This window comes from Tiliqua scincoides, chromosome 1, assembly GCF_035046505.1.
Source record: "Tiliqua scincoides isolate rTilSci1 chromosome 1, rTilSci1.hap2, whole genome shotgun sequence".
Taxonomy (NCBI): domain Eukaryota; kingdom Metazoa; phylum Chordata; class Lepidosauria; order Squamata; family Scincidae; genus Tiliqua; species Tiliqua scincoides.
The window spans coordinates 257,733,118-257,754,031 of record NC_089821.1 but is presented as its reverse complement, the minus strand read 5'-3'; the positions used below and the strand labels follow the sequence as shown (position 1 = coordinate 257,754,031).

Below are 20,914 nucleotides of genomic sequence, written 5' to 3'. Positions count from 1 at the left end.
CCAGAACGTGACTGTGTTCAGCCATGAACTGCCTCAGGGACTCCGGCTCCTGATTTTGCTTTGAGGTTGACTCCTGAAGCCTTTTCCTTAACTGGATGTAGCCACAAAGCAGTGGAGGTTTGGGATCAGAGTTTTCCTTCTCTCAGATGAGCTGCCTTCCCAGGCTGACGAGCCCCATCTACCCGGTGGCTGTTTAGTCGCCTCTTACGACAAGTACAGCCAAACTGAGGGCCTATTCTTATCCCCAGCCCCCAGGGGAGAAATGAATATTAATGAATATTCATTAATATTAATGAATAGAAATGAATATTAATATTAGAATATTAGAATATTAATAGTCTAACTTCTGAAACTATTTAATAACTGGCTATAATTCCCACTTTTTGGTGACACTTGAGCTTCAGAATAGTATGATGTAATTTGAAGTGGGTTCTAAATGCAAGTCCAGTTTCCATGGCTGGTTTAGAAGTATAAGGAAACATAGCTTAATGGTATAGCATAATGCTTTGGTCTAGCACAGGGGTGCCCAAACCCCAGCCCGGGGGCTAACTGCGGCCCTCGGGGACTCCCAATCTGGCCCGTGGGGAGCCCCCAGTCTCCAATGAGCCTCTGGCCCTCCAGAGACTTGCTGGAGCCCATGCTGGTCCGTGCAACTGCTCTCAGCATGAGGGTGACTGTTCACCTCTCGTGTGAGCTGTGGGACGAGGGCTCCCTCCACTGCTTGCTGTTTCACGTCTGTGATACATCAGTGGCAGTGAAGGAAAGGCTGACCTTGCTTTATGCAAGGCCTTTTATCGGCCTCAAGCTATTGTAAATCCTTCATTCATTCATATAAGTTCCATCTCTAATATATTCGTTTATGTAAATTCATTCAAATTTGAAATGCAAATTAATTTTTTTTTCTGGCCCCCAACAGAGTGTCTGAGAGATGATGTGGCCCTCCTGCCAAAAAGTTTGGACACCCCTGGTCTAGCAGATCCAAGTTCAATCCTAGCATCTCTAGCTGAAAGGCTGTCTGGTAACAGACTGGGAATTGTTTGCAACACCTTGGAGAGCTGCTGGTAGTAAGATTAGGCAGTACTGAATTAGGTGGACCAATGGCCCATTTAATACTGCTTCATGAGTTAATTTATGTTTCAACAAGACATCCTGGGAATGACAGACCTGTGAGAGTAGTAAGTATTCTAATCAAGTTTCTGAGCAAGAAGCATTTCCAGGCCACCTCAGCAAAAGCTTTGATGATTATAAAGTAGTCTGAGTATGTTGAAATATTGCTTAGGCAAATTCACTTTTCCAATTCACTTGTCAAAACTTTAATCTTCAACCCCCAAGGCATTAACCCAGAGTTGCATGTACCCACCGAAACACACATGGGCAGCTCCTGCAGGTCAGCACAACAGAGGGTTGCAATACTGAATTGGGCAAAAAATCAGGGATCCAAAGAGAAAGCATGCTCCATGGTCTCTTTTTAGTAACCCTGAACAGATATCATGGTGCTGCACTTACATGATAAAAGCATACAAAAGTGATCCTGTACTGCCGAAAGTGAAGAAACTGTCCAGTGTGCTGCTGCAAATCTAGTTAATGAAGTAAGGCAGTCATCCTAAAACAGAATACTATAATTAGTTTCACTAAGGGCCAACAAGACAAACAGACACACACACACACACACCCCCAACCCTAATCACACCTGAATGCAGTTTAACGTTAATTAATTCCTGTGGAATATTCTTTTCCATGCAGTAACTTTGGGGTAATAAGCAATACTACAAACCTCTTACAAGAGCATATTTAATGTTTAGGAAATGTTGCCAAAATTATTACCTCCAATATTTGCTTGTTATAGGATTTTATCAAAACAGTTAGTTGTTTTCTATTACTGTATGGCACCCAAAACAAGAGATACTTAAGCTTTGTCATGCATTCCTGTCCCTCACTGCTTCAAACTAAAGCAGCTGTTACATCGTACCTGTCGACAAGATAAATGTCCAAATAATGGCTTCTCTTCATCAACTAAAATTCGTTCTGCATAAAGGCAAAAACAACAACTGTTGTCACATGAGATGAGAACCACAACATTCAACTAGGTCTCCTGTCCCACGATTTTCCACAGATTAAATGAATGATGTCTGTTACCTATTGTTTGTATTGTATATGCACAACTGCCCCAGCACATGATTGGTACACGTCGATCTTCTTCATTGGGATGAACTTTCAGACCAACTTTGTATGTTGCGGTGCCAAATGTTCTCAGCATTTCTTTCATGCTTTCAGAATACGGATTCCTTAGATGAAGAGTGAATAGGTTTTATATATTTAATTTTAACACAGAATTTTTAAACATTGGTTAGAAGCTTCACAGTTTTCTGGTCAAGCACCACAAGCCACAGAATTTATCCATGTTGGTTAATACATCCTTTAGATTATCGGAGACTTTTATTTTGATATCCTGGTTCATGATAAAACAGATTGTTCAAAATGTCTTTTGAACACCATATTCAATTTGGGAATAAGTGCTGCAAAAATGAACAAAAGTGATTTGATGACACTGGCTCAGTTTTGATGTAACAAATTCATGTTATTGTTATCAGCATAATGATTTGAAACTTCCATTTGTGGTTTGTTAAACTACAGTATCTGGTTTCTAACAAACTGCAAATATTAAATGCCCCCCCCACATGCATTTTTATCCATTTATATAAAGAACCACCTCTTAATCTAAAAGTGCTTTCATGATGGATTTTATTGACCCGATAAAGTAAGTTGTCAAATCCAATTATTTACCCACCTAATAAGCTTTGTTTACATATGCAAGACGTTCTAGACTGAGGTTCTCAAACTGGGGTGTCACAATACCACAGCCTGAGAAGCCCTGTCTCTGGCCCCTTAAGGGGTGGGGAAGGGGGGGAAGGCAGTGACGCGATCCCCAGGACTGTGCTGCTGCTGGGGCTGGTTGGGGGCCTCCTCTGGAGGGGGGGTGCAGGAAGCCCCATGAAGCTCTCCACAGGTTCCCAAGTGTCTTGATCAGTAAAAGAAAAGCTATCCAGTTTCATGATCAGAAACTGTTTCAGTGTTTACATTGAACTCTGAACATTTTTGCCATGCTCTTTTGGCAGATATAGTTGGAAAATAATATCAGAATTCTGATCTCTCTCTCTACACAGAACAGATAATGACTATGATAGCCTGAGGACAGGCAACCGTGAGACCAAACCTGTGCTTGGCAGCACAGCTTCGTGCCACTGAGCACTGTTGTAAACGTGCCATAAGGCACGTTTGTGAGCCTCTCTGCTGGGCTCCCATTCGTGCTAGCCCAGCGCCGGCTGGTGCTGGCCCAGCGTGGGGTGGTCATCCAGTTTCCGTGGCTCAGCAGTCTCCCGGACCGCCGAGGCATAGCACAGTAAGCAGGTGCAGGGACGGGGGCGGGGAGGAGGTGTTCCCAGCAGGGGGGAGGCCGGCAGGGGGGTGGAGAGAGGGTGGGGGAAGACGTGACATGGAGGCGTGATGGGGGTAGGCTGCAGGTATGCCGAGGGAGGGAGGCAGGTCCACGGAGCTCCACTCCGCAGGATCCAAGACGCTCCTGGAGGGCTCTGCGCCCTACACAAGCGCCTTTACCGCTGACCTTTTGGTCAGTGGTAAAGTGAGTAGCCCAATTGTGGGTCTGCTTACCTTACCCGGGAGAAGTGGTCAAAAGTCCCCTTCTCCCGAGGCACTTCCCGGGGTGTGCAGGATCCGGTGGCAGCCGTTCTCGGTGCTGCCAAGCCTGGGCGCCCCAGGCAGCTCAGGATTGGGCTGTGTGTTGGTTAACACAGAGGCAAGGATTATCAGTTATCCCAAATGCTTACCAATTTGTCAAATTTATGAAAACCATATGAATATCATAATTACACATGGCCAAATATGCACACAATCTACAATTATTTGGTTAACAATACATATTTGATGTGGCCCTGATTCATTAGGTCCTGAACAAGCTCCCAACCTTCATTAGAATAACGTCACGAATTCTAGTATTTACATTGTTTTTCACTACCTTATAAAGAATGAATAACCAATAAAACAAATTCATACTTTGGTTGGAACTCTGGTCTAAATCCTTCAGGCGGCTCTGTTTCCTCCATTTTGTTGAAGTTACTACAAGTGGTGTTACCTGAAAGTAAATTAATCATATTATTCTAGCTACATGTCAATACTGTTGCTCATAGCAAACCACAAAAGGTCACCTTGCTGTTTGCAGAAAATATCACAGCAATCTCAATTTAAATCAAATACCCAAAGAAAGAAATTTTCCAAATAAGAAGAGTAAACCATCGAAAGTGGTTTCATTTATTCTTCCTTAAAAGCAGCGGTGGCCAAACTTGCCACCACTGTGCAATGGAAATGGTCCTCATTTGGACTGCTTCTTCCCATTCCACTTTGGCATCACATGACATCCCCCTTGTTTGGGAAACAGGGGTGCTCTGGGCAGTTGCAGCATCTGCCTGGCATCCCAGAAGGCTGCATGAAAGGACTTCCAGGTAGATGTGACTGCCTAGAGCAGTGGTTCTCACACATTTAGCACCAGGACCCACCTTTTATCTGTCAGAATCTGTCAGGACCCACCGGAAGTTATGTCATGACCAGAAGTGACATCATCAAACAGGAAAATTTTTTACCGGAAAATTTTTTACCATTCTAGGCTGCAATCCTTCTCACACTTACCCAGGAGTCCCATTTACTATCATTGTTAAAATAATATATATAGTAGCTTGTTAAAAGTACAAGTCTGTAACATTTCCCCAAATGCAGTCACATACCATGGTAGCATCAAGTCTAACATATTAAAAATAAAATTGGGAACCCACCTGAAATTGGCTCGCGGCCCACCTGGTGGGTCTCGATCCACAGTTTACTGGCCTAGAGGGTCCTAATCTCCTAAACTAGGGGGACATCACGTGGCACTGAAGCAGAATGGAAAGGTTCGCTCACAGCATGGATGGATGAACCCCAGATCAACTGAACCCTAGATCTGGTCCTCGGGCTGGGGTTCAGCCAGCCCTATTTAAAAGTATGACAATGTAAGAAAGACAGACTTCACACTTACTAGCGCTTTCCTGATCTCGAAGCTGATGCACGGCTTTGATTTGTTGAGATATTGTTCTTATCCAGTGAGCTAGATTTTGTTGACCTGAATAATCTAACCTGTCAAGAAACACCACATATTTTAGGTTATCATTTTACATCAGGTGCACAAAAATAAAACCATTCTTGCATTCCACAACCATCTAGAATTATAACTAATAATTATTTAAATTAAATGTTTCTGAGAACAGAAATCTGGAATATAGAAAACCCAATTCCATTCCAATAAGAGTTCTTTTTTGACCAGAATAACAAGCTGGCAGTTAGCTATAAAAGTTAACATATTAGTTGAATTGTTGTTAATTTTTTTCTTTTGTATTATTGTATAATTGTAATATTGATGTCAAATTTTGATGTAAACTGTTTTGAGCATAAAATCTAGAAAGATAGTAGGGAAAGTATAATATTGACACACCAATATATTTGCCAATCTATAATCATTAGATTATATAAATATGCAATTTTAAAAGTGGTCTAGTTTGCTGGTTTTATGACTAAACTTAAGACACATTTTTATGGATAACAATGTAAACAGACTATGGGGTGATTGTCTGTATAGCTAACCTTCCTCTCCCTCTTTTTAATTTGAATCTATTATTGAATGTACTATATAATTAATGCTTTGTTAGATTGTGAAGGCTAATTGCTTTACCATAAATACATGGCAACTCCTACTACTCCCTTATACAGTATGTGATCCTTAGAGTCTGCCTGAAAACAAAGCTGATGTGTACAGCATCATGTCTATTCTGAACATAACAAGTCTACACATGTGCATAACACACTGAAACATAAGAGCTCTCCAGAACCGATGAAGGGTCCATGAATCTTGGTGCAGCGTTGTGGCTGAGAGACTAAGGGCACAATCCTAACCCGCGCTGGAGCAGGCAAGCCAGGAGGCTTGCGCTGCATCCAGCACGGGATTGCAGTGAGCGGCGGCTCAGCCACGGGCAAGGGAAAGCTCTTCCCCTTACCCGTGGGTAAGGGCCGCGCGCCCCTACGGGTCTCCTCGGACCTGCGCCACCTCCAGAGGTGATGCAAGTCCAAGGAGAGCAGAGCGGCTTGAAGCCGCTCCACTTGCCCCAGGGACGGGGGCTGGGATCCAGCATAACTGCTGGGTCCCAGCCCCGCCCCTGGCTCCCCACACGCCCGTCCCTGGGCCCGCCCTGTAAAGCCCCCTCCTGCCCCTACCTTTGCCGCTTATGTTGGCGTGCTCGTGCCAACACAAGTGCCGGCACGGGAGCTGCGGTGGAGGCTTCTTCCTCCGTCAGCACATCTGAATGCGCCAACGCAGCTCCCGCTTAAGGAGGCGCAAACCTTTGCAACCCTCCAGGGCCACCTATACCGGCATAACTGCCAGTTAGGATTGCACCCTAAGCTGCAGTCCCTCTTTTGGATCTCACCTCTATCTCTACGTAACTTTAGGTACTACTCTTTGAGCCTCAGCTCTCCATACAATATCAAGATAGTAATACTGGCTATCTGAAAGGGTTGCAAGGACAGTAAACATAAAATGAGTCAAACACTAAAAAGTATCACATAAATGCCAAGCACCATCATCAAGTTTGTCTGGCAACCCATTTCCAAGTGGCGAAGAAGCCCACAAGCAGGAAATGAAGACAACAGCCTTTCCTGTATGCCCAGTTTTTGCCCCCTTACTCTATCATCTTCCATCTCGCCTCTCTTCAATTCTTTCCTCCAGCTTCTTCCATTTCCCATCCATGGTTGCTGTTGCTTACTCCCTTTGCCATCACAGCTGGGGAGGAAGGGTACACCCCAACAGTTTACTGACCAACTTTCAGGGCAAAGCACTGTTCCAAGTCCATCAGCATTCTTGGCTGAGCAGGGCTCTCCATTCAAGAGACTCCTCCCACCATTACAAACACCAGCTTTGAGAAAGAGAAAAGAGCAGGCAGGCAATGTATTTTCAATACACTGCTTCCCTTCCTTCCCAGTCTCAGGTCTTTAATGTCTTTTGTGGTTGGGCTCTAACACTGCTACAATGTGACAAAGAAATTGAATGCGGAGAACTACCAGTATTATAACAAGTACATGACCAAGCAATCAGAACAGACATACAGGTGTTCAGTTAACAATATAAATGTTAAACACAGTAACTTTTACTAGAATAATGATGGCTACCTTCTACCTCACCAGCAAAACACAGCTTATAAGTATCTTGTATCCAACCTTTGGGTTAGGAAAATTAGTGGAATATTTTTAGCTTCCATCATACAGTTCAAGGCCTTTCCTCTTGAGACTTAGTCTCAAATTTCTGCAAAAAGAACTGTCATATCCTGGGGCCATTATATATAATCCTGTAATTCAACAGAAGAAAACCCCTAATCTCTATGACATAGTTTGAGTACAGCAGATTCTACTGTGGCACAGCAAATCTCTTAATGCAGCTCTCTGCCCAGTTAAGCAGATGATTACTGATGTTTACCTATCAACGCTAAGGTTTAGGCAAGGCAAAGTCACACGTGGCAAGTCTTTTGCAGCTTTTGCCTAGCAAATCTAATACAAGCTAAACACACACGACTCTACAAAGTAAAGAGCCAAATGATATTTTAGAAGTATTAGAGGTATCCTGCTGATTTGTAACAACTCAAAAAACAGCACACAAGACAGAGCCCAATCCTAATGGGTAGCCCAATCCTGAGCTGCCCGGGGCGCCCCAGCTCGGCGGCACCGCAAGGGCTGTTGCCGAATCCAGCGCCTCCTGCACTAGGGGACGTTCATCCCCTTCCCCCAGGTAAGGGAGGCAGCCCCACAATGGGGCTACTCTCTTTAGCGGCGACCACAAGGTCGCCGCAAAAGTAAAGGCGCTCATGTAAGGCACACAGCCTTCATGAGCGCCTAGGATCCTGGGGAGTGGAGCTCCACGGGTCAACCTCCCGCCCGCTTCCGGCACGCCCCCTTCCCACATCACACCGGCCTCCCCACCCCCCTTCCTGCATCACGCTGGCCTCCCCGGAACGCCCCTGCCCCTGTCCCCGCTCCTGTTTGCCGTTCCGCAGCACTGTGGTGTCATCCACCGCAAGGCTGCAAAAGCTCCTCCGCTTCCTTGCGCTAGCCTGGCGCTAGTACCGGTGCTAGCTTGGCGGTAAGCCCCACAAACGTGCTTTGCAGCACGTTTGCAACTGTTCTTGGCTGTTCTCGGGTTCAGGATCAGGCTGTTAATGTGCAATAAAGGAAAATGCTATTCTAAGAATAAGAGAAGCTGCTCTCAGTATATAGCACACTTTAAAAAAAACATTAATTGTTTAATCAAGGCAAGGAAAATCTGGCTGCTGAGGTGTGCCTAACAGAAGAGATTCTATTCCACAGAAGTGGAAGTAACTAGAGTTGTCTCCGAAAAAGAAACTCCCCTCCCAATAGGGCCTGACTAATTGAAGGGTGGAAGGTTGGAGGAGCCTAAAAGGAAAAGAAAATATTTAAAGTAAAATGGTTGCAAGCGAACTGGGGAAGCAGTCAGCCCTGACTTGGAGGGGACTAATGGTTCTGATGCCATGGTTCTGACGCCTCTCACTGGCATGAGAGGATTTTCCCATTCTGTAACAAATGCTCCATCCTATACTAGGAACACATTAGCTATGTTTTAATCACAAAATCAATTAGTCTAAAACTCCAGCATGAAATTTAGTGAACTAGAATTTATCTGTATGTTTGATTCTATTCATTTACACCTCATCCAATGCTACAGTTTTCTCCCCTATTTCTTAGTCCTGGTAAGTGTGGGTAGGATTACAGCCTAAGATTGTGAAAAATTTTCCTGCTTGATGATGTCACTTCTGGTGGGTCCTGACAGATTTTCATTCTAAAAAGTGGGTCCAAGTGTGAAAAGTGTGAGAACCATTGTGCTACAAGATTTGTTGCTTTTGCTGCAAAGACTATACATGACTACCCCCCAGAAACAATAACCTGGAAATACTGATATCATAGGTAGGCCACTTCAGGACTGGGTAAGAGAAAAGGAGAACTGCAGCCTGAGATCTTTTATAAGGTATTCATTATTCCCATTTGATTTTTTTTTCTGCCTAAATCAGCGGTTCCCAAAATTTTTAGCACTAGGACCCACATTTTAAAACAATGCTCTATCACAGGGGTGCCCAAACCCCAGCCTGGGGGCCACTTGTGGCCCTCAGGGGCTCCCAATCCGGCCCATGGGGAGTCCCCAGTCTCCAATGAGCTTCTGGCCCTCCGGAGACTTGCTGGAGCCCAGGCTGGCCCAACGCAACTGCTCTTAGCGTGAGGACAACTGTTCAACCTTTCACCTGAGCTGTGGGACAAGAGCTCCCTCCACTACTTGCTGTTTCACATCTATGATGCAGCAGTGGCAGAGAAGGAAAGGCTGGCCTTGCTTTGTGCAAGGCCTTTTATAGGCCTTGAGCTTCTTCAAGACCTTAATTCATTCATATAAGTTCCATCTCTAACAAAGTCATTTATGTAAATTTATTCAAATTTTAATGTAAATTAATTCTTTTTTTTTCCTGGCACAGTGTCAGAGAGATGATGTGGCCCTCCTGCCAAAATGTTTGGACACCCCTGCTCTATCAGGACCCACTTAGGTTTACTAGACTTTAAAAAAAACTGGAAAGAATATTCTATTTTATTTATAAGTAATAATAACCAGTTTAAGACCCTCTAACATTTCCTTATATTTACAGATGCTTGCAAACTGCAGAAGTTGAACTCTTTGCATGGTAATTAGCAGCTACAGTATCTGATTTTTGCATAGCCTCAGGGCTTGAGGTAACTACTTATCTGATCTTTGCATCACCCTTTGGCAGCCCACCAAAAACCAAGTTGCAACCCACCAGTGGGTCCCTACCCACAGTTTGGGAACCAATGGTCTGAGTTCACAATCCGGCTCGTCCTCTCAGGTCATCAGAGAAGGCCTTTTTACAAGTGCCGCCGCCTAAGGAGGTACGTGGGGCGGCGGCAAGAAATAGGGCCTTCTCAGTAGTGGCACCAACGTTGTGGAACTCCCTTCCCCTTGACTTGAGAATGGCTCCCTCTCTGGAGACTTTTCGGCAAGGCCTGAAGACCTTGTTGTTTAATCAAGCCTTCTGACTTCATGGCCTTTTTAACATCTTTTATACATCTTTTAGTTGCTTTTTACAGGCTTGATTCCTCTAAGTACTGCTGTTTTATGCTCTTTTATTCTGACTTTTATCTGACTACTGTTTATCTGACTACTGTTTTTATGGGTTCTGCTAATGTGTTTTTTAATGTGTTTTTATCCATTTGTGAAATTATGTTTTAATCTGTTTTATATGTTATTAGCCACCCTGGGTCCCTCTGGGGAGAAGGGCGGGACAGAAATAAAGTTTTATTTTATTATTTTATTATTATTATTCACAATTTTCTCTTCCCTTTCTTATTACTTCAGAAAAAAAGCAGCTGCAATAGTACAAATTTGTGACAGTCCCAATAAAAATCCTTATTTGCAATTGCAATGCTGATTATTTAGACCTCACAATTCTGCAACCGATTAGCCAAAATCGGGGGGGGGGGGTTTGCTCAATTCCAAAGATAAGGCAAATGAAAAATTTCAAAAAAGAAGAAGGGAGGAGTTAAAAAATGAGCAAAGAAAATTACTCTTTTTGGAACTAACCTGTTAAATAAGCTCCTTGGAGAAGGAAGCAGAGGAATGACAGTGTTGCTTAAACATTCACAAAGGGGGCAAAGGAATTCACCATTTTCTACATCATAACTTGTGTGTACTCGTAATCTTTGCTGTCTTCTCTGCTCCTTGGCTTGGACAGCATCAAAATACCTTTAGAGAGAGGCATAAGATCAGTAAAAGGAGCATAAGATTAATTTAATATTGCAAAATGAATTCTACTCCACTGAATACAATATTTTCTGTCTTCTCACAAGAAAACTGATACATCTACACAGATGACACCATCAACATACCACACATGTGCTAAAAGGTTTCTATTGTTGACCATTCAATTATCATATACAGCTTTGATCTTAGTGAACATGTGTACTTGAGGAGAATGAAGATTATGGAGAAATAACATTATTTTAGAGGCAAATGAAACTTTTTTTAACCACAACTAGAAAAATTGAATTCTAGCAAACATTCAAATTTCTATAATCTTAATGATTTGCAGACAAAGATGTGAAATCTTTAAAAAAATACTGCAGTTTTATTAACCATTACAGCAACATAAATACATCTGGTGAAGTACTGTCCTGTAGAGATGAACCTAGGCAAGGAGCTTAAAAAAAATCATGGCTATTTCTTTTATTCTGCCACTCTCAATAAAAGTAAGATGTACTATGTGCACTTTCCCATGCCCAGTCCCTTGCCTATATGGAAGCTCCTAACCTTCATGCCTGAGAAGACTGGTACAAATTAAGAAACCATGTTCCTTTACTGCCTCATTTACAGGCTTCTAGCTTGCAGTCCAGAGTGATCCCTACATGATCCCTAGATAGGTTGCAAATATGAACAATGAGAAGACAATAGAGCCAAACATCTAAAACAAAGCCAGGACCAACAAAAAATGAGAAATTGTGGAATCAGCTTTCCTGGCACTGACCCACTGATTTACATGAGTGGCTGAGCACAAATGCTTGGTCAAGTGCACCAGACCAAAGAAAGAACTTTTGATCTAGCTGCCTAGACATCACATATTTGACATCTGTTAAGAAAGGAGTTACCTTTGCCAACAGTGAGCATGCATAATATGTCCACAGCTACCAGTGTGTGTACCACATGACAGGTCTGGATGCATGAACAACGGGTCATATTTTTCTGCATAAACACATTATAAAACATATTAAAGAGGCAAAGTTCACCATCACAAAGTTTATTAAAATTAAAATCATTCTTAAATTATTAACATTACTTTTAATTGACTAAAAGTATGAAAGTAAAATACTTTTAGTCCACTGAAGTGTTATTAAAACTTACTTCCCAGATAACATCCAACTAGTCCACAAGTGCCAGCCTCAGACACCAGGAAATTCCTGGTGGCCTAAGGCTCAGACACATAAGCTAGAAACAGGTAATTTGAAGGGTTTGATTAGATTACAGGTTGATTTTCTATCTGTGGATCTGGCTCAACGTGGGTCCCTTGGACCCATGTTGAGCCAGACTTTGCAAACCGGAAAGCTTTGAAGGTGACTGGAGCTGTGTTTTGATCTGAAGGGCTTTCTAGCAGCCTCTGTGGGCTTCAGAATGTCTTGCAGAGGCAAAAAAGCTACTTCCAGTTTTGGAGAAAAACCAGAAGTGACGTTTTTATGCCTTTAAAAGGCATTCTGAAGCCCTCATTGCCATGAATTTGAACACTTGAGCTGTAAACAGAATCTTCTTGTTTTGGACACAATCTTATGCAGTTGAAATTATTATTATTATTATTATTAACAGTATTTATATACCGCTTTTCAACTAAAAGTTCACAAAGTGGTTTACAGAGAAAAATCAAATAACTAAATGGCTCCCTGTCCCAGAAGGGGTCACAATCTAAAAAAAATGCAAATGAATATCAGCAGACAGCCAAATCTTGAACACCAGCTGAACTATCCATCTAGTAGGCAGTGTTATACAATAATATCAACGCTACTCACCAGGATCTGGAATAACTTTGTTTCTATTTTTGGACATGACCGTTGATCTCTGAACAAAGGCTGCCAGGACCATAGCTCTGTTGTCCACTTTGACTTCCTGTTCTTCTTGGCATAAGATACAGGTAACCACTTGCCTCTGCTCAGTCACCTTAGTCTGCTCAGGACCCAAAGCTATAAGTTTGGTATCTGAAACTGAAGGACTACAATCAAATGATATTAGTAAGTATTTCACTGAAATGTTTTCAAAAAATAAAGCCATGATCACATATGGCTATGAATTCTTCATCAATTTTCTTTCTGCTATTAATCAGCATGTGCCATATGTACACAACTAGGGCTGCAATCCTATATACATTTAGTAAGCAAGTTCCATTGAATTCAATATTGATTACTTTTGAGTTGACATGTATAGGAGATTGTGCTGTAGAGAGTCCAATAAAAATTCTTAGAAGTTCTATATGGTGCCACACGGTGGCCACAATTAAAATTAATCTCAAAGAAAGTGTACAGATGTGCCAATATTATGTTGCAAATGCCAAGTCTAAATATACCCAAGAATGTGCCTAAATTTTTGGGTTGACCTCACAGTGACAGTAAAAGCACAAAAGACTAATATCTCAAAGATGCTGTAGGAAACTATAAACACACCATACAAAAAATATTTCCCCATGTTTTAACACAATCTCTCACCTAACTACTAACTTTTCAGGTTTATCAACTGAATTAGGGATCAGAACTGGTATAAATAATAAAATGATAAAATTCTAATACCACCCATTTAACAAGCTTAAATATGACAGAAACTTGTCAATGTGAACAAACATGTCATAAATCAATTTAGGGCTGCTTTTAACACAGGAAATTCTCTGTATATGCAGAAAGCATGCTCCTGATGCAGATTCCCATGCATGAAAAAAGGACTGCCACTGTTTCTCCAGCAGTAGGTGCTACACAAGTTTCTTACTTGTGCAAGTTACAATCTTTCATGAAAAAGTAGTTAATTAGCAGTATGTAGTTATTCAGCACCACCCATCTGCATGGTGCCTTACATACTGCTTTAACTTAATGCCTCAATTCTCTTGAGTTGCTGAAAGTAGTTTTTTTTAATTGCAGATTGCTATCATATAAACACACACATATAATAGGAATATCTTATAATTATCAGTTTTATCACTCCTGTAAAGCTTCCTTTAGGCTGATCGTCAGTCCAAAATCTTGGCAGGCCTTGCTAAAACGATCCATGAGCTGCTGGAGATCTTTGGCAGAGTGGGTAGTGACAGCTGCATCGTCGGCAAAGAGGAAGTCATGCAGACATTTCAGCTGGACTTTGGACTTTGCTCTCAGTCTGGAGAGGTTGAAGAGTTTTCCGTCTGATCTGGTCCGGAGATAGATGCCTTCTGTTGCAGTTCCAAAGGCCTGCTTCAGCAGGACAACGAAGAAAATCCCAAACAAGGTTGGTGCAAGAACACAGCCCTGCTTCACGCCGCTTCGGATGTCAAAGGGGTCTGATGTGGAGCCATCGAAGACAACAGTGCCCTTCATGTCCTTGTGGAAGGATCTGATGATGCTGAGGAGCATGGGTGGACATCCGATCTTGGGGAGAATCTTGAAGAGGCCGTCTCTGCTGACCAGGTCGAAAGCCTTCGTGAGATCTATGAAGGCTATAAAGAGTGGCTGTCGTTCCCTGCATTTCTCCTGCAGTTGTCTAAGGGAGAAAACCATATCAGTGGTGGACCTGCTGGCTCGGAATCTGCACTGTGATTCTGGATAAACACTCTCTGCAAGTACCTGGAGCCTCTTTAGTGCAACTCGGGCAAACAACTTTCCTACAACGCTAAGGAGAGAGATGCCACGGTAGTTGTTGCAGTCACCCCTGTCACCTTTGTTCTTGTACAACGTGATGATGTTTGCATCCCTCATGTCTTGAGGTACTTCACCTTCTCTCCAGCAGAGACAGAGGATTTCATGCAGCTCAGTAGCAATGATCTCTTTGCAGCACTTTAGGACCAGCAGGGATGCTGTCTTTTCCAGGTGCCTTGCCAAAGGCAAGGGAGTCCAGGGCCACGTGAAGTTCTTCTAGGGTTGGTTCACTGTCAAGCTCCTCCAGCAAAGGCAGGCACTCAATGTTGTTCAGCGCTTCTTCGGTGACTACATTTTCTCTGGAATATAGCTCAGAGTAGTGCTGCACCCAGCGCTCCATCTGCTGCGCCCGATCCTGGATGACCTCACCTGTGGCAGACTTCAGAGGGGCAATTTTCTTCTGTGTTGGACCTAGGGCCTGCTTGATACCGTCATACATCCCCTTGATGTTGCCTGTGTCAGCTGCTACCTGTATCTGGGAGCAGAGCTGAAGCCAGTAGTCGTTAGCACATCTCCTAGCAGTCTGCTGGACTTTGCTGCGAGCAGCTCGGAGGACCTGCAGGTTGCACTCACTGGGACAGGCCTTGTGTGCTGCTTGAGCTCTCCTCTTTTCCTCAATGACTGGTGTCAACTCCTCAGAGTGGGCTTCAAACCAGTCTGCCGTCTTGTTGATCTTCTTGCCAAATATGGACAAGGCGGAGTTGTAAATGGCATTCTTGAAATGTTCCCATCTGTTGGATGCGTTTGCAACGACCGGGCCTGGAAGAGATTCCTCAAGTGCTCGTGCAAATTCCTCCACTTTTCTCTGATCCCGGGTCTTGCTGGTATCAATGCGAGGTCTTCCTTCCTTTTTCGTGTGATACAGTCGCTTTGTTTGCAGTTTCACTCTGCTGCACACCAGGGAGTGGTCAGTGTCACAGGCAGCACTCTGATAGCTGCGTGTGATCTTGGTGCTGGGAAGGCTGGAGCGTCTGGTGAGGATCAGGTCGAGCTGGTGCCAGTGCTTTGATCTTGTCTTTGATCTTGGTCTTTGATCTTTGATCTTGGTCCAAAGTCCAGCTGAAATGTCTTTGTGACTTCCTCTTTGCCGACGATGCAGCTGTCACTACCCACTCTGCCAAAGATCTCCAGCAGCTCATGGATCGTTTTAGCAAGGCCTGCCAAGATTTTGGACTGACGATCAGCCTAAAGAAAACACAGGTCATGGTTCAGGATGTGGACTCAGCTCCCTGCATTACAATCTCTGCACATGAACTGGAGGTTGTCCATGACTTTGTGTACCTTGGCTCAACGATCTCCGACACTCTTTCTCTTGATACCGAGCTAAACAAACGCATCGGTAAAGCAGCTACCACGTTTTCCAGACTCACAAAGAGAGTCTGGTCCAACAAGAAGCTGACAGAACATACCAAGATCCAGGTCTACAGAGCTTGCGTCCTGAGTACACTTCTGTACTGCAGCGAGTCATGGACTCTCCGCTCACAACAGGAGAGGAAACTGAACGCTTTCCACATGCGCTGCCTCCGACGCATTCTCGGCATCACCTGGCAGGACAAAGTTCCTAACACAGTCCTGGAACGTGCTGGAATCCCTGCATGTATGCACTGCTGAAACAGAGACGCCTGCGTTGGCTCGGTCATGTCGTGAGAAAGGATGATGGCCGGATCCCAAAGGATCTCCTCTATGGAGAACTCGTGCAAGGAAAGCGCCCTACAGGTAGACCACAGCTGCGATACAAGGACATCTGCAAGAGGGATCTGAAGGCCTTAGGAATGGACCTCAACAAGTGGGAAACTCTGGCCTCTGAAGAGACACTTGGCCAACAGTCTGAGGCAAAGAAGGAAGGCCCATAGCCAGGGAGACAGACCAGGGACAGACTGCACGTGCTCCCAGTGTGGAAGGGATTGTCACTCCCGGATTGGCCTTTTCAGCCACACTAGACGCTGTGCCAGAATCACCTTTCAGAGCGCGATACCATAGTCTTTCGAGACTGAAGGTTGCCAATACAAAGCTTCCTTATTCAATTTATTTTTTTAAAAAATAAGTCAAATGAGATATCTGTAAGTATAATATTTAAAGCACTGGTTCCCAAAAGGTGGTCCACGAGACCCTGAGAAGTGGTCCGTGAGGCCTCAGGAAAAAAACGCCTTCAATTGCTTCCAGTGTCTCACTGAGTGAACACTCCTGCACAGATCACCAGAGAGGGCGGAGAACAGACCTCCCATAGCAGGTACTGAAGCGTCAACTGCAGCTAAGGATGACCCATTCTTTGCCCTCTCCAACAGTCCATGGGAGAGCGCTGGCTTGGGAGACACTCCCTCATGGATCACCAGAGAGAATGGAAAATGGAACACTCACAGCTGCAGCCAACAACAAAATCAGCAACCAACAAATCTTCTCTATAAATAAATCTTCTATAAGTACTGCAAATTTAATTGTATTTTTTGTGTCCAGGGGATGGGGGGTTGCATGTGGTCCACAACGATTCCAATTTTTCCCTCAGAGGTCCATGGGATCCTAAAGGTTGGGAAACAATGATTTAAAGGAAACAATTCTTTTCTACTTAAAATTCACTTGACGCTGTCACGGCTTTCATTTAAATAGAAAATAAACTTTTTTCCTTGGGCTCTTTTGATGATTGCTATCTATTAATTGCTGCCACTTAAGCAGTTCAATTTTGGTGGTGCTTCGCTATTTATGTATTAACTGATATTTCTATGGTTTTACATAAGCCACAGTGGACAATGAATGGTAACAAGTTGAGGTAAAAATGTAAATAAATGAGTATAAAAGGAAAACAGGAAAAAAATTAGCAGAGCAGATGGTAGCAAGAAACTCTGTTTCAAGATGTCAGTGTGAAGATTTTCTTTTAAAAAAAAATGGAGAAAGTGACTAGCATTTCAAAGTTTTTTCTTCTTACCTATTATCATGCCCTCTGGAGGTAGATGTTTCAAGTTCATCTAAAGTTTGCTGGAAGAGCTCTTTGTTCTCATCAATGAAATGTCGCTGCATCTCAGACATTTGTGCCATGATCTTCTCTCTTCGTAGCCTTGCAATCTCAGCCTTCCGCTTTCTCTCAGCCTTTTCTTTATCTTGTGAGCTCTGCACAGTTATATTAAACAATCATAGCAGAATACTTCAATTATGTATAAATTACACTACCAATGCATGCATTAAATAAATTCCATTAGACAAATAAGCCGTGCATTTTAATACAGTAATGTATTTGCCATTCTCTCTCTCTCTCTCTCTCTCTAGTCATACCACTTTAAGGGAGCATGCTTTCACACACACAAAGATACAATAATTCAGAATGCAAAATTATTTTTAGAAGTCTCATTAGTATGAGTATCATATTTTTGAGAGTTAGTGGAGGTATGTTTGTAAATTTCCCACATATACCCACTTCTTTTTCATTACATTATTTTTACCTCTTCCATAATATTTCCTTCAGTCTCTGATACAGGACTTGTCGAAGATCTTTCTCTTAGCTTTTTAACAGCATTAAAAGTCTGCAACAAGAGAACATGTATTATTGCTTGCTATTTAAAAGGGTGTTTAAATACTGTAAAGCGTTCTATCTCCACTATATAAACAAATGGAAATAATACAGTATATTTTACCTTTAATATCCATCTGATCATATCTTTGTGCACTTCTAGATGAGATGCATTTTGCAACGTTTCTAGCATAGCTAATATACTTGGGGAAGTACTGGGCGCCTCACCAGGTCCTGTTGTAAATAAGGATAAAGGAAACATCTCACTCCAAGGATCTGGTAAACTTATTTGAATCTATTTTGCAAGCTTAAATTCAGTATAACAAAACAATGATCCAAAAGAGTGTTTATTTTAAAGATATTCTAGATCTCTAAAAAGACTTGTTCTAGGTCTGTGGAATGTTTCAAACACACTGGATTAATTGTGGCTACCAGTTCATTAGCAATCTCCAAAAGTTTCTTTCTCACTTTCAGAAGGAGGATATGATTAGTTTTGATTTTATATTACAGTAGATGAACTGAGTATTACCATAGATACTGCCTATAGTACATAAAATTTTTGCCAAGTAATCAGGCTCAAATTATCACTTCTTCAATCAGAGGGCAGAGCCTTTCAACTCTGAAAAGTTTCCTCTCTTGCTAAAGCAGGCTCATTAGAAGCAATGCAGAGATCATTTGTTTCTATAGTAACTTTCCTGGGAAATTCTAGCCAAAATTAACCTTTATTCTCCTTTCCCTTCTGCAAATGTTGCTGCAACCTGGTTCCTTTTTGCAAATGCATGCATTTGGCAGAGGTCTTTTTTTTTCTTCAACACCAGGATGGGATCCTCCTTTCCATTTGAAATAAAGTCCCAGGTCAGTGCACCATTACTTAAGAATAACTCCCATGGAAAGCAGTGGGTCTATTTCTGAGTAAAAAGGGTTGCAAATATATGCAGCTCATCTCTCTGCTGTGAACTGAATTGTACACTCCCAGTTATGTATTATGGTTGTATGTTGTACATAGAGCTTCTGGCTTAACACACCAGACACCTTGAAGGTGGATTTGATTCATGGTTCTCCTGCAGTGGTTCCCAACCTTTTTCACTTGCATATCCCTTGGCAGCCTATTTCCATAAATTGTACCCTTCATATTAGCAAAATGTTTGTAATAATACAAGCCCTCATCTCCTCTCTATGAAAACCCAAACTTCATGTATTCATCACATATTCATCATCTGTTTGAAGAACAGAAGACTCTGCCTTTGCACTGTTTTGCACCACAAGTGTGCTGAGAAATTCTGGGTAATTGATCACTTTCCATATTATGTTTCAGCTTTTTTACTGTGCTGGTTTTCAATCACTGGTTCATACATGAACTGATGACCAAAAACTAGCTATTGGTGGGGCTTTCACAGCCAACTAGCTACTTCCCTTCCTGCCTTGCTGGTCCTTTCAAGGCATTCTGGAGCATGACCTGCCTTTTTCTGCCATTATTCCATTCTTTTTCAAGTACCCTAAAGGTCCAGTTGAGTGTCCCTGGGAGTACATGAATACCAGGTTGGGAACCACTGTTTTACTGGTATGTTGTTTACAGTGCACTTACTCTGATAGTGTTTCCAAAAGGTGATGAAGACCAGAATTTAAAAAGAATAAAAATGTATCTTATGATCTTTTACTCTGTTTTTAATAAATTAGAGACTACCGTTCTTAGGTAACAATTAGTGGTAGGTTATTTTTCAGGGTCTGGCCTCGGGTAAAATCAGACAAAACTATAGTCAGACACCCCCCCCCCCAAGTTTAACCCCTAACTTATGCGAGAGTCATAGAAAATTCCATGATTTTTGGCTTAAAACCTATCTTCGACTTATCTGTGGGATCGACTTATGGGCGGGTGTCTGCGGTGCTTCAAGTATTGCCTGGAAATTAATGTTTCTACTAAGTAGCCACAGGAAATCTTGGTTCTTTGGTGAGTGTGCCTTTATTAGAGGCATATTACCTCTCTGCTCATGCTCTCCTCCATATTTTGGCCCTGCACTGGGCACTGAGCAGAAAGAATGCATGTACAGCTTTATGCACATAGCGCCAGTATGTGCAAGCAGGAACTACGATAGAACAAAAAGTTCCTGAACATGAGCTGTAGGTGCACAAGAGCCCATTCTTATGTCCCCACTTAATGCATGGAAAGCAAAGAGCAGGGCTGGCAGTTGCACAGTGGTCCAGGGGTAGGGTTGGCTTGCACAATCCTGTTCTCTTGTACATACGGATTGAACATGTGAAGGGGAGCATAAGATGATGGCTTCTGTTAAGCATGTTAAGCATGTCATAAAGTATACATAAAAAGGTTGTATGTACTTGTTAAACACCCCAGTGTATGAAGCAGTCCTTGGACAGAAAAATAAGCTAATAATTTTATTGTGTTCTCGTTTTAAATTACAATTGATGTTTGTAAACTGCTTTTGGTGCCTAACTGACAACAAACAATGGTGACAAATTGCTAGTGACATTTTCATAGCTGTCTTCTGCAATAGTGGAGTGGCACATTTTAAACATTTTATTAATGAGCCGCAATGTTTAAATTCTGACATTAAGATTTTGAAAACGCTGATTTTTTTTTAAGGAAAAATGAGTTAGAAAATGCCTTACTTTAATCATATTGCAATATATATTTTTTCCTGTAAAGTATCAACCTACTTGAAATCTTCTGACTGAAGGTAAATGTTACTACATTGTCTTCATCAGCACTCTCTATGTGTTGTTTTTCTTCTTGCAGTGCCATTCCAATCAAGTGTAAAACCTAAACAGAAATTGATAGGATTAAAGTTCATCATTCTAAAAAGCATTCATAATTCTCTAGCAGTGGAA

General features: G+C 42.4%; 1 protein-coding gene across 2 annotated transcripts in view; it reads right to left on the bottom strand.

Annotated features, from left to right (window-relative positions):
* Positions 1 to 20,914, bottom strand: part of UBR2 (ubiquitin protein ligase E3 component n-recognin 2) — a 70,751-nt gene that overhangs the window by 13,454 nt on the left and 36,383 nt on the right. For both annotated transcript variants that reach the window (XM_066622687.1, XM_066622686.1), the window contains exons 26-37: positions 20,744 to 20,846; positions 18,195 to 18,304; positions 18,003 to 18,083; positions 17,492 to 17,673; positions 12,712 to 12,911; positions 11,803 to 11,896; positions 10,742 to 10,903; positions 5,084 to 5,181; positions 4,072 to 4,150; positions 2,137 to 2,285; positions 1,970 to 2,025; positions 1,507 to 1,603 (exon numbers count right to left, since the gene is read on the bottom strand). In XM_066622687.1, coding sequence (XP_066478784.1) covers positions 1,507 to 1,603; positions 1,970 to 2,025; positions 2,137 to 2,285; positions 4,072 to 4,150; positions 5,084 to 5,181; positions 10,742 to 10,903; positions 11,803 to 11,896; positions 12,712 to 12,911; positions 17,492 to 17,673; positions 18,003 to 18,083; positions 18,195 to 18,304; positions 20,744 to 20,846 — 1,411 coding nt within the window. The remainder of the gene's footprint in view (positions 1 to 1,506; positions 1,604 to 1,969; positions 2,026 to 2,136; positions 2,286 to 4,071; positions 4,151 to 5,083; positions 5,182 to 10,741; positions 10,904 to 11,802; positions 11,897 to 12,711; positions 12,912 to 17,491; positions 17,674 to 18,002; positions 18,084 to 18,194; positions 18,305 to 20,743; positions 20,847 to 20,914) is intronic.